At 41.4% G+C, this 10,912-nt stretch overlaps 1 protein-coding gene across 1 annotated transcript in view; it reads right to left on the minus strand.

Annotated features, from left to right (window-relative positions):
- The window catches only part of GALNT9 (polypeptide N-acetylgalactosaminyltransferase 9), a 213,507-nt gene extending 203,614 nt beyond the window's left edge, over nucleotides 1-9,893 (minus strand). The window contains exon 1 of the mRNA XM_054219677.1: nucleotides 9,799-9,893. Within this exon, the coding sequence (XP_054075652.1) occupies nucleotides 9,799-9,812 (14 nt within the window). The 5' untranslated portion in view covers nucleotides 9,813-9,893. The remainder of the gene's footprint in view (nucleotides 1-9,798) is intronic.
- Nucleotides 9,894-10,912: the final 1,019 nt, after the last annotated feature.

Below are 10,912 nucleotides of genomic sequence, written 5' to 3' on the forward strand. Positions count from 1 at the left end.
ATTTTCCATCCAGGAGTGGAGGGAACAAAGGATCAATCTGTTGCAGCTGCCTGAGCTAGCAGTGCTAGGGTGAGACATTGCACCAAATGAAGAAAATCCATCCTCAGAGACAGCAGAAACTAGTAATTATTTTTACACTCTTCATGTTTATGCTTAGCAAAAAGCAGCACTACCACAACTCTGCAGCAGGACAGCCTTTGCTGGCTTCCGTAGGGGATCTTCAGAACTGTATTACTGCTTCTAGAGCAGGACGTGCTACAAAGTCCTATTAATAACACAGTATATGAAATTCTAACAGTCCCAACGACTTTTTTTTTTTTCAAGTATGCAGAATGCCTTAGTCAGAAATGGAGAAGCATCCAGTTTCAAGCTGAGTTCAGCTGACAAAAGATTATCGTGATACCTGAAGAAGTAGAAATGGTCATTTAATTCCTGAGGCAGTATATTCCAAGCAACCCTGCAAGAGCTGAAGAAATTTCCGACTTTAATTCTAGGGCATATCTCCGAGAATGGCAGCCTGGCCAGACACTAGCACTTTGCATCTTCTAGTCCACATTCAGATTCAGCTGACTGCACACAAATTGTGCACTGGGAAATTCAAAGAAGCCTTCTGCATTGTAACTGGTTTATCACCCGCTCGAGTAGCTCTGTGCTGCCCATCTGACATGACTGTCAATTCATTTTTAAGCTTGATTCTTAAAAGCAGATGCACAGCTTCAAAATGTCCTGGTCTATCACATATGGAAATGCCATCTGATTTGTTACTGCTCCAGTATGACCAAGACACTCAGCTCTTTCCTTCAAGGTCTACTGAATGCCAAGACAAAATGAACTTGGTGAGAGAGGAGGGAGGAAATTCGCATTTGCTTTTCATTCTGCCATGACTAAGAGAATGAATAGGCAATAGATGCTTATTCTTAAGTACCACATAATATTAAGAACCATAAGAAGTGCATGTAAGAGACAAGCGTAGATGAATGGATGAATCACTCGCACAGTAACCAGCGTGTTCCTTTATTTTTCATTAAGAAGCCTGGAGTGCCTACTCTCTCCTAAGGCTGTCTGTGCACAGCTGACAGTTCTCCAGGAACAAGAGGAGTATGTTTACTTGCCACCCTGGTTTCTTTCTTCAGTTTTGCTCCGCATCAGAATTGGACAGGTAAATGAAAGTATCCTGCTGAAACATTCTACCCATTCAGGTAAATAAAGCACTCAAGTTTTAGATTGGTCCTGGATTACACAGCCAGAATGCGCACATGTAAAGTTCAGGCACAGGATTTTGGGAACAATGAATTGGAGAAACATGACTGAGACATGAAACAATTACTATAACTGATAGAGAAAATTCCTGTAGATCAGGGTCCTAAGGGAAAATATAACTTTTAAAAAAAGTCCTCTGGGGTGCTCTAAAACTTGATCTTTAGCTACTCACTAGATTCAGAAAGATGTTATAATCATTTCCATGGCTTTTATTCTACAATCAGGTCCAGCCACAAAACAAAACTACGGAAAGCATATTTCTCACGTTATTTCTAGACTTGGTGTGCCCATTGTTGCTAAAAAGACAGCAAGAACGACTCAAAAGTGCTCTCATAGCAAAGAAAAAGAAAGGTCTTGTATAGAAGATTCTAAATCAAAATCCTGGAGATCACGTGTCAGTTAGCAGCTTCAGCAGGTGATAATTATGTGAGCTAGCCTTCTCCCTGCATCCTCAGTCATGCATAGGTAACGCTCACTTCACCATTACTTTACCTCATTTATCAGGACTAAGCTTTTCAGGACAGAGACCATGCTACTAAATGACCCTGTGGCTCCCACAAGGTGAACAGAAGTCTGTGTTTGTTACTGGGTGAGAAACAAGAGGAAACAAAACGATCACGATGGGACATCAAGCAAAAGAATGCTATTCAGATATTTTAAGGCCATTTGTTAAATCTATAATAATTTTAAAGCTCACATAGATCTTTATGTTGGCAAATCTTTACTCTGGATAAAAAAAAAAATCAAGAGTGGAGTAACATTTTTAGACTCCTCTATACCTGGTTATGGTCCATGCCAAGCTCCACATCTTTGACAGAACACGTACAAGGCCTCTGAAAATAATCCAGTCTAGATAAGAGCATTTGTCAACAGTCTTAAGCCATTCATATGCACAAATAGTCATAACCTGACAAGGCTTCCTAGATAGTGAAATGAAGTTTTCATAAACTGAAGATGTAAGTCCTACGATAAACTGAAGGATAACACAACAGCCACACTGCTACTGTCAAAATAGCATTGCTCTGAGAAACCTCCAGTGCTAAAACATGAGTCACGTTGACTTCCCACTTGCACAGAAAGCATCCTGGGTGATTCAGAATCTGCTAAGATTACAAATCACCCTTCAGAAATGGTGCTGCTGGTGCTTCAGGAAAGATATTCAAAGGAAAGTCAGTATCTACAGGCCTGGGAGGTATTTTCTTCTCTTTTGGTATTATTAATACATGGAGCTTAGACCAGATTAAAATATCTACTCCGCATAGACAAGGGTTTTCTGTTTTACTGAATTGCTCCCACGCTGCACTAAGAACTTGTATTTGCCCAAAGTTTGTACTTCAGAAAGGCATTTGGCTGCAGCTAAAGACTGCTCGAGATAAGGAAGCCATCACTTCCTTCTGGACCTTGTGAAACTGTGTGTCTTTGTTCTGTACAGTCAACCTCAGCAGTATGCTGCCTTAGTATATATTCTGTAATTAAACAGATGAAACCACATTTTATTTTGTCCACTTAACACATAGGGCCCTCTTCAGTACTCTCAGAAGTGTACATCACCCTAGAGGATTGCAATATCCTCTCTGTATTGCTCCAGTTCCACTATCTTTGCCACTAAAGGAGCCGTTCTGATATCAGAGTTAAGTCCACGAAGGTTAGATCACACCAATGTAACGCACAGAATATAGTATCCTTTTACCTGGATTACTCCGCTAACATACTGAAAAAGGAAACTCTTCTCAATAAGAGTGGATACTAATTAGCACAGAGCTTGTTGATGACAAGAAACTGGCAGTTTTCTAGCCTGGTCACCCAAAGACATATCAAAGTCCCAACAAGGAAATCTAATTGTAGCATGATTAATGCCAGTCGTCTACTCTTTGCCAACCCCTCCCACATGCTTCCAAGGATGGCGTTTTTCCACCCTGGCATCTATAATATAGTTAATGCTGTGTGGCTAGAAGGCAGAAGCAGAAATGAAAGAATGTGTGCATAATGCCAGATGGAAACAGAAGAACACAGGGTATAAGTTGCCTACTAAATGGAGATGATTATAAGCAGTGCAATTAGCAATCTGCGTATCTGCCTTACTATGACTCCCCAGGTCAGAACACACTCATATTGCTTCAGTGTTGAAGAAAGCATTTCTTTCCTATTGCAAGATGATATGAAGTGAAAAAAACTCAAAATAATCCAACCCAAGACTTGCATCACTTAGTGGCAAGCACAAGAGGACCCCACTACACTGTTGATGTTAATACAGTGAAGACTACAGCAAGAAAACTAGAGCTCCACACCTACACTCAGTAGAAATATTTTTCCTTTCAAAGTTAAGGGTGCATGAACGCTACACTCACCTGCAGTGAAAAGATTCCTTTAGTTCAAATTGAAGTCAATGGAGTTATAATACTGCACATTTTTTTCAAATCTTTGCTCATCATTTCACTTGTGCCCAATAGCTGCTTTCTCTGCAAACAGAGAACCTTTACTGAGCAAGGATGCATGAGGATACCCAAAGCGAAGAGGCTACAAAAAGAAAGATAGGAGGATTTGATTCTTCAGGACTGATGCACCAAATTGATTTTCACACCACTCTGAGAACATCAGCTTGGGCCTGATTTTTCATGAAGGCCTTGGTCCAGCAAGTCCATGACCAGAAGCTGAAGTAATGATGGCATTATTGACACCTCTGAAGTAAGTCAAGTGCTTTTCTGTACTGAGAAAAACACTGAAAAAACCCACACACCCCCTGACCGTGCCCACCCCCCCCCCCCCCCCAAAAAAAAAAAACCAAACACCAAAAAACCCCACCAAAAACCACACAGAGGCAGCTAGGACAGGAGAGGTGATGAAATCATCTGTATTATCTTCAGTTCAGCATTTTCTTTCTTCAATCTTCAGGTTTTAAATGCACAAAAATCTCAGAGGAATGCTGCTCATTTTCTGTATCTGTTCTTTCTGAATGTGGCTGTATGTTTCTTTTTTTAAAACAATTTAATATATTCTTAACGTGAAACATTTAATGCCTGTTGCACAAATGTGTAATAAAATTCAGCCCTGTGGCTCTTTTACTGTCAAGCTAAATAGGATCCATTTGAAACAAACGTGCAGCTTTAAAATTTCTTCATCTGAATGTTCCTGTCTTTGAAGGGAGCAATTCTCTTCTCCTGTCCCCTACAGATCAACAGGGATTTAGAGGAGCGGTAGGAGGGAATATTTCGGCTTTGGTTTTGTTTTGCCAACCCAGGGTTCTGGATGGCAGAGCTGTCCCCTACTGCATCGAAGAAAAGGAATCCCTCCTTAGAGACATTGATTTTAGCAGGTATTAGAAGTATGAACAAATAGAAGACGAAAAGCACTCCCAGTCATCTTCAAAGGAAGGAAACAAAAGGGATTGAGATATGGTACAATGGATAACTACTGCTAAGAGAAGTCTTTTTCCTAACCTAGATCTCACATTGCTCAGGGACAGTTTACTACCATCTACAAACAGAAAGGAATTCTTAGTGGTTGAAGGGGATCCTCTACACCACCACTGAAAACTCAGCTGTCTTTTATCCCCAGGAGAAGCAGCATTTTGGTGGACAAGCCATGTTTCTAAGGTCGTGGAACGGAGGTGCATCTGAACCACTGCAGGCTGCCTGTCTACGCTTCAGCTCTGATTACTTCAGATTAAGCTCCAGACTGATCCCCGCAGACTGAACACCCCTTAGCAGTTGGAGCATGTCTTCCAGTTCAGCTTTGTGTGAATTAAAGCACAGTATGTTGAGTGATTGAGAGATTTACTTCAAAAGTATGTTCCTGATTCCAAGCTAAAACAGTCGTCGAGATGCAGCCGTAAGCACCCAAAAATATCAGGCCAAACACTGTGTTGCCATCAATTATTTTCCTGTCAAACACAATTCTTACTAGCTCCAAAGCTGAGCAAGTTTTGTTAATATTAATGTAGTGTTAAGACAGGAGTCAACAAATTGTTTTATTACTATACATAACGTTTCAAACTGTTTCCCTAACACGTGAGTTAGGCTTTAGTCTTTCAGGAGAGCTGTTAATTTTAAATTTTTATCAGCAATCACCCTTGAAGAAAATCAATGGCGGTTAGCAGAGTTTGCTTTCTGGGGACTTCTTCCTACCCTAGCAATTTTTAGGCTAGGGAAGCTTCCCAGGAAGGTGTCATTAGCTTTCAGGGTGGCATTTCTGGAAGGCAGAATTCTCAGAGTACTGGTTTTGTGATGGCCTCTGTTCCAGCACTGGCATAGGTATGTAAATAAAGAGAGATGCATTTAATATACTGATTCTCTGTTGTCTCCTCCACAGGGAGGCTGATCTGCAAATCTCAGGTTTCTTTAATATGCAGCAGCTGCACTACACAACGTCCAGAAGAGAGACCTGCACTTCTGAATAGTCAAGCATCTTTTTACTTTCAAGGAGAAAAATACCTGATTATGAAAGTACATGCTGCAAGTAATATTAGGTTTAACAGGCTTTGTGCTTAAGCATATACATGCAGCTTTGCAAGCGGAGAACAGACTAATGTAACTTAGCTGGTACGCTTAAAGAGAGAAAAGAAAGTTATTATGCTTTCATTTTGTTAAATGGGTAGGTAGGGAATTTTAAGCACAAAGATAGAGAGAGAAGGATGTCATTCATGCAAGAACTTCAGTCTCACTCTTCCAACACCAAGCTCACAAACAAAGCTCGTATCTCACTGATTTTGGAACTGCATTGAGTAAAATTAGGCAAAACCACAGCCAGAATAAACATTTCCTTTAAATGAATCATGATATAAAAGCACTAATTTATGTTTCTAATTAATTTTCTAAAACAAATGATAATCACATTTCTAATAATTAGCATTTCTGGTTTGCAAGCACGTATTAGCCACTTCATTCTTATGCAGCACGAGAATAAAAGCTGCGAGTAGAAACTAAGTCAATAAAACCAAAAAGCCCTCAATGCTGCAAAATACAGAATGAAAAGGACAATGGTAACTTCCAGTGATGTGTAAAGCCCTATGGGGCTTTTGATTTTTAATTGGGTAGCAAAGATTTCTACAATACCAGCTATCATCAATTACATAATGCCTCGCATCTTGCTTTTATCTGTGGCCATTTCTGTGGTATTCCCACAAACTGAGGCTCGCTCTGAGTTCTTGGCAACAGGTTTGTGTTACATCTCTCCTCGTGGGGATGTAATGTGAGCCCCCCCTCACGCTGGCAGAGTCCTGATGCATAGACTGCTGTGGAAACAATCATTGTTCAGATGAGAAATAAAAAACTAACATCATAAATACGTTATTAATCCAAGGCAGCTCAGGAATGTGCTGCAGAGTGATGGTGAACTATAAGAACGTGTAAAGCTCTGGGCACAACCATTCCGTGGAGCAACACGGCTGTTTCAATGGAAAACTTCTCACAGCACCTCTCTCCTTGGTCACACACATATTGAATGGACCCAGAATACTACGCAATGCTCTTTATCTGTGTTCCTGCAGCACCAGGTGCCTCAGTTGAAGCACTGTTAAAAATATAGTTGCTGTAAAAGAAGAGAGAGGAAGTTAAGCCCTCTCTAAAGCACTCACAAGACAGGTCCAACTCTATACTACTGGCCTGCTATCGCAGACCAAAACACAGAGGTTCATCGTGTATGAAGTCTCAATAACATATGACCCCACCTTTCATCTCTGCAATGACACTCTGCTAAAGTCACATAAGCCCAGAGTCATTCAGCTGACTGGAGAGGAGTTATCTTTTAGCAAATCCAGTATCAGAATGAGGTTCTCTCATTCCTTTTGGTTTAGGTATCACTGCACAATGATTCCTTCAATACCTGTATTTTAAAATGTCTCACTTTTTTCAGCCAGTAGGTTGTACTGATATCCTTGGTAGAGTCCAGCTGTGACCAATACAGAAATACAAAAACAGTTCCTTGCAACAAGTCCGAAATGCTGCATTTACATTAACAAAAGTCGTATTCATTGAAAGATGTTATGGTCTAAAAGATACAGCACACCACATAATAATGAAATAAGAGACCTCATTTAATCTCTTTCTGTCCCTTTTTCTGGTACATAAAATTCTTGAGCAAGACACTTGCCACCTGAGCATTTGACGGCCATCACAGACCGCAGTCCAAGGTGTTTCCTTTGCCTTTTATGACAGCGATGTGCTTTAAGTGCTCATGCTGTTCCGTGCAACGTGATCGCTTTGCATGTAGGCATTTTCAAACTGCTCAAGCTCCAAAGTTGTAAGATGTATCTCTATGCAACCATGATATTGCAATCACGATGCCCTGTTAATTTAAGGATGGGTACCTTACATGGATGGGTACCACTATGTAATCCTTCTTGCTTAGTGATTTAGAAAGTCCTAACATACAATAACATCCAACTTCAATGTCTGCCCCTGAAATTCCCTCTACTTTTTATTCTGCTGTTTTGTTTATCCACAGTTTTTCCTCTTTTTTTTTTAATAGGAAAGTGTTTAAATAGCTCTGTCACGTATTGATTAGGCCAGTACTCGATGAAGAAGGGAGGTGATTGATGAATATACCTGTTCATTTAAAGTAGGTCTGAAGAAACAGTGAAATTAGTTGCTGACTTAAGTGATTTAGTCACAAAATTATGCTCATGTAAGTAGCAAATAGAGTATTTCTGCTGTGCAGTCAGAAAGTCAACTTTAGATGCCTACAACAAAAAAAAAGAAAAAAAAAAGAAAAAGAAAAAGAAATTCTGCCTGTGACTTCCTTATAGCAACTTGGACAGATCAATGACAACGTGGTGGATTTATGCAGGAAACCCATAGAGTTTGGAGTTGAAAAACCACTGCTTTTTAGCCAGTGATAAATCATCCCATGTAGAATTTGTGAAGCTGTTATGTACTGGCTGAGGAAATTACACCTTTTCCTTTTCAAGTACACATTGAGGCTAGAAAGAATTACAGTGCTATATACACATAGTGAAACCTGTTCTGAGCACGCTGACACATTGGTAAGACAGAAGGTGTCTTTGAAGGACTTAAAACAAAAAAAATCTCTGGCTGGATTGTGCTGGGTTTCTAATGGAGATAGAGCAGAAATGCTTCCATGGCTTTGGTAACAGGTTTAGGTAGGAACCTGCCTGAACAAATTCAGATGTCTTAAAAGGACAGAAAGGTAGACATGCTGCTTGGCTCCACGGAAAGCAGGGCTGGCCCTGTGTTTACAGAGCCCTCTTCTTTTCTATAGGGCAACTAGGCCCCTAAGGTGACATATTTGTTCTGTATTTACGGGACAGGCATGCCATGCTGCTGAGGATGTGAGTGTACTTTTTGGTAGTCTGTACAGAACAGCTCTGTATCTGTACCGCACTTGTACTATTGCATTCCCCGCATCCCACAGAGACCATTTGTACTCCCCGCATCCCACAGAGACCAGCGGTCCGAAGGGTGGGTTCACCAGGAGCTCAGTGACCCAGCAGCAACCCCTTTTCCCCACTCTCATCACTCTCAGCTTGAGCCAGATGCAGTGACCCAGCAGCGGTCACCATCTCCTCTGCTCCTCCCTCACAGTGCACGCCCTCCCACCACTGTTCCCAGGATTTTACACAGTGGATTTACACCAGCAAAAGCCTTAGTATAGATGCAGTTACACCCATCAAAAAAGCTTTTATTGGTGCCCTCTATTTTCCTGGAGGAACTGGATTTAGCTTCCTGTCTACTGAGAAGTTTACCTGTGTATTTTAAACCCTCTTATTGGAGAAGCTGTTTGTGTCAGTGAGGCTCATATCCTTGTGCCACTCTTTAAATATAGCCACACCAGCGAAGACTTTCTGGCACATAAAGACACCCAAAGACAAGTACACAGGCCCCAAGCAGGCTGTGAAGCACAAGAATACCCCAGTCAGCATAGTTCTGTCTTGCTTAGTACTCTCAAAAGTGACAAACGTTTCCAATTCTCCTGATTTCCAATTCCCCTGATTTCCAGTTCCCCTGGCAATGAGGACAAAGCAGTCGCCTGTTTTGCACACAACACAGCCATTTGCATTGCAAGAGCAGTACTGGAAGCCTCCTGAGCACCTTCAGATCTGGTGTGAAGGCCCGGGGAAATCCAAAAGCCCTTCCCAAGAGCCAGGACTTGCTCAGCTCCCGGCTGCCCAGAGCCTGCACATCCCTCTTATGAAGTTGTCAGCAGGCAAATGGGATTTTAGTAAAGGCAACTGGTAGGTCTATAATAATAAAACTTATCAGAATTAGGTAACAAAAGGAGAAGTACAATTGCTGAGCTTCTCAGCAAGGTTTTGGAAGACTTCATTTAAGCAGGATGGCTGACCAAGTTTTCTTTAGGTGGCTATAAGTATAAGAATTGAATATAATTTTGAAAGAATATTTAGGCAAACTGGTACAGCACAAACCTGGTGATTAAGTGTGTCTCACCTCAGTTCTAGGTACATCAATTCTAAGTCTTATTAAATTACTGTCAGGCAGAAGAAAGTGGTAAGGACAGCAGCATAAAGACAAGCAGTGGGTATATCCTCACAGCAAAGGGTGGCTGAAGCGATCAGTGCCTTACCTGGCCTGATCCATGTTACAGCAGCACCCACACAAAGCTCCATCCGTGTCACCTGGGTGCACCTTCCAGGTCCTGCAGTCCCATCACTCAGTGACCGGGCAGAGCTGGCCAGAGAGTTGTTCCATCATGACAAATTCTGAAAAAATCTGAAAGACAAGACAACACATTGTTGTTTAAATTCAATATTATTGTTACATTTTCAGGAAAACAAAGAACAAATCAAGAACAAGTTCATTTTTGAACCTTGCTACCAGGCCCATCCCTGCCAAACACATAGACCTCTCATGAAATCAAAGGCAAGGGAGGCATTGCAGAAGAATGACTCTCTCAGCCCAAATTGTGTCAGCCCTGGGCAAGATTTAAACTACTGCTTAGCCTGTAGGATTGGAAAAGTGCTGCCTTGAGACCCTTACTGCTCCCATGCACCAAGGGTTACTCAGAGGTAGCCAGCAACAGCCCCTGTCAGAGAGGAGACAAGATGGGACCAGGGCGGTGACCGAAAAGAGTAGCTTTTACAGTCTCAACAATATATGCTATAGGAATACAATAAACAGTGATAACAACCTGCATAATACTTCTCTGGTTCTGTATCACCTAGCGTGTGAGGTCCCTTTCCTCCAAATCAGAAATAAGTGGTCTGGCACGCATGTGGCATAAATATTTATAACATCAATGCAAAGACAACCTCCCTCTTCTTTCTTTGCCAATCTCTTTATCTTTCAGGGCTGGTAACAGGTCTGCTGTTTACAGAGTGGTGACAAAGCCTGATTAGGGATGCATCTTTAAAAAAAAAAAAAGAAGATGCGGGGAAAGGAAGGAGCAGATATCCTTGTGATCAGATGATTCCCCAAAATGTTTGATCCCTCAGATCAAATACAGTGTTTTTCCTCCCACTGCGTACGTGTGCATGCATCTGCACCGGTTTACTGGCAGGTACCACAGTTCTGAGAATTCCTGATCACAGTCACAGGAGAAGCATAGCAGAAAGGAACAAACATTGTCCATTAAAAGACAGCCTTGAGTTGTTTTTTTGCCAGTTTTCTTGCTTTAGGCTGAAACTTTGGTGTTCATTCAAACCACTGAAGTCTCTTATCAGGGACAGCACAGCATAGAA

The sequence above is a fragment of the Rissa tridactyla genome, chromosome 13 (genome assembly GCF_028500815.1).
Source record: "Rissa tridactyla isolate bRisTri1 chromosome 13, bRisTri1.patW.cur.20221130, whole genome shotgun sequence".
In the NCBI taxonomy this organism is placed as follows: Eukaryota; Metazoa; Chordata; class Aves; order Charadriiformes; family Laridae; genus Rissa; species Rissa tridactyla.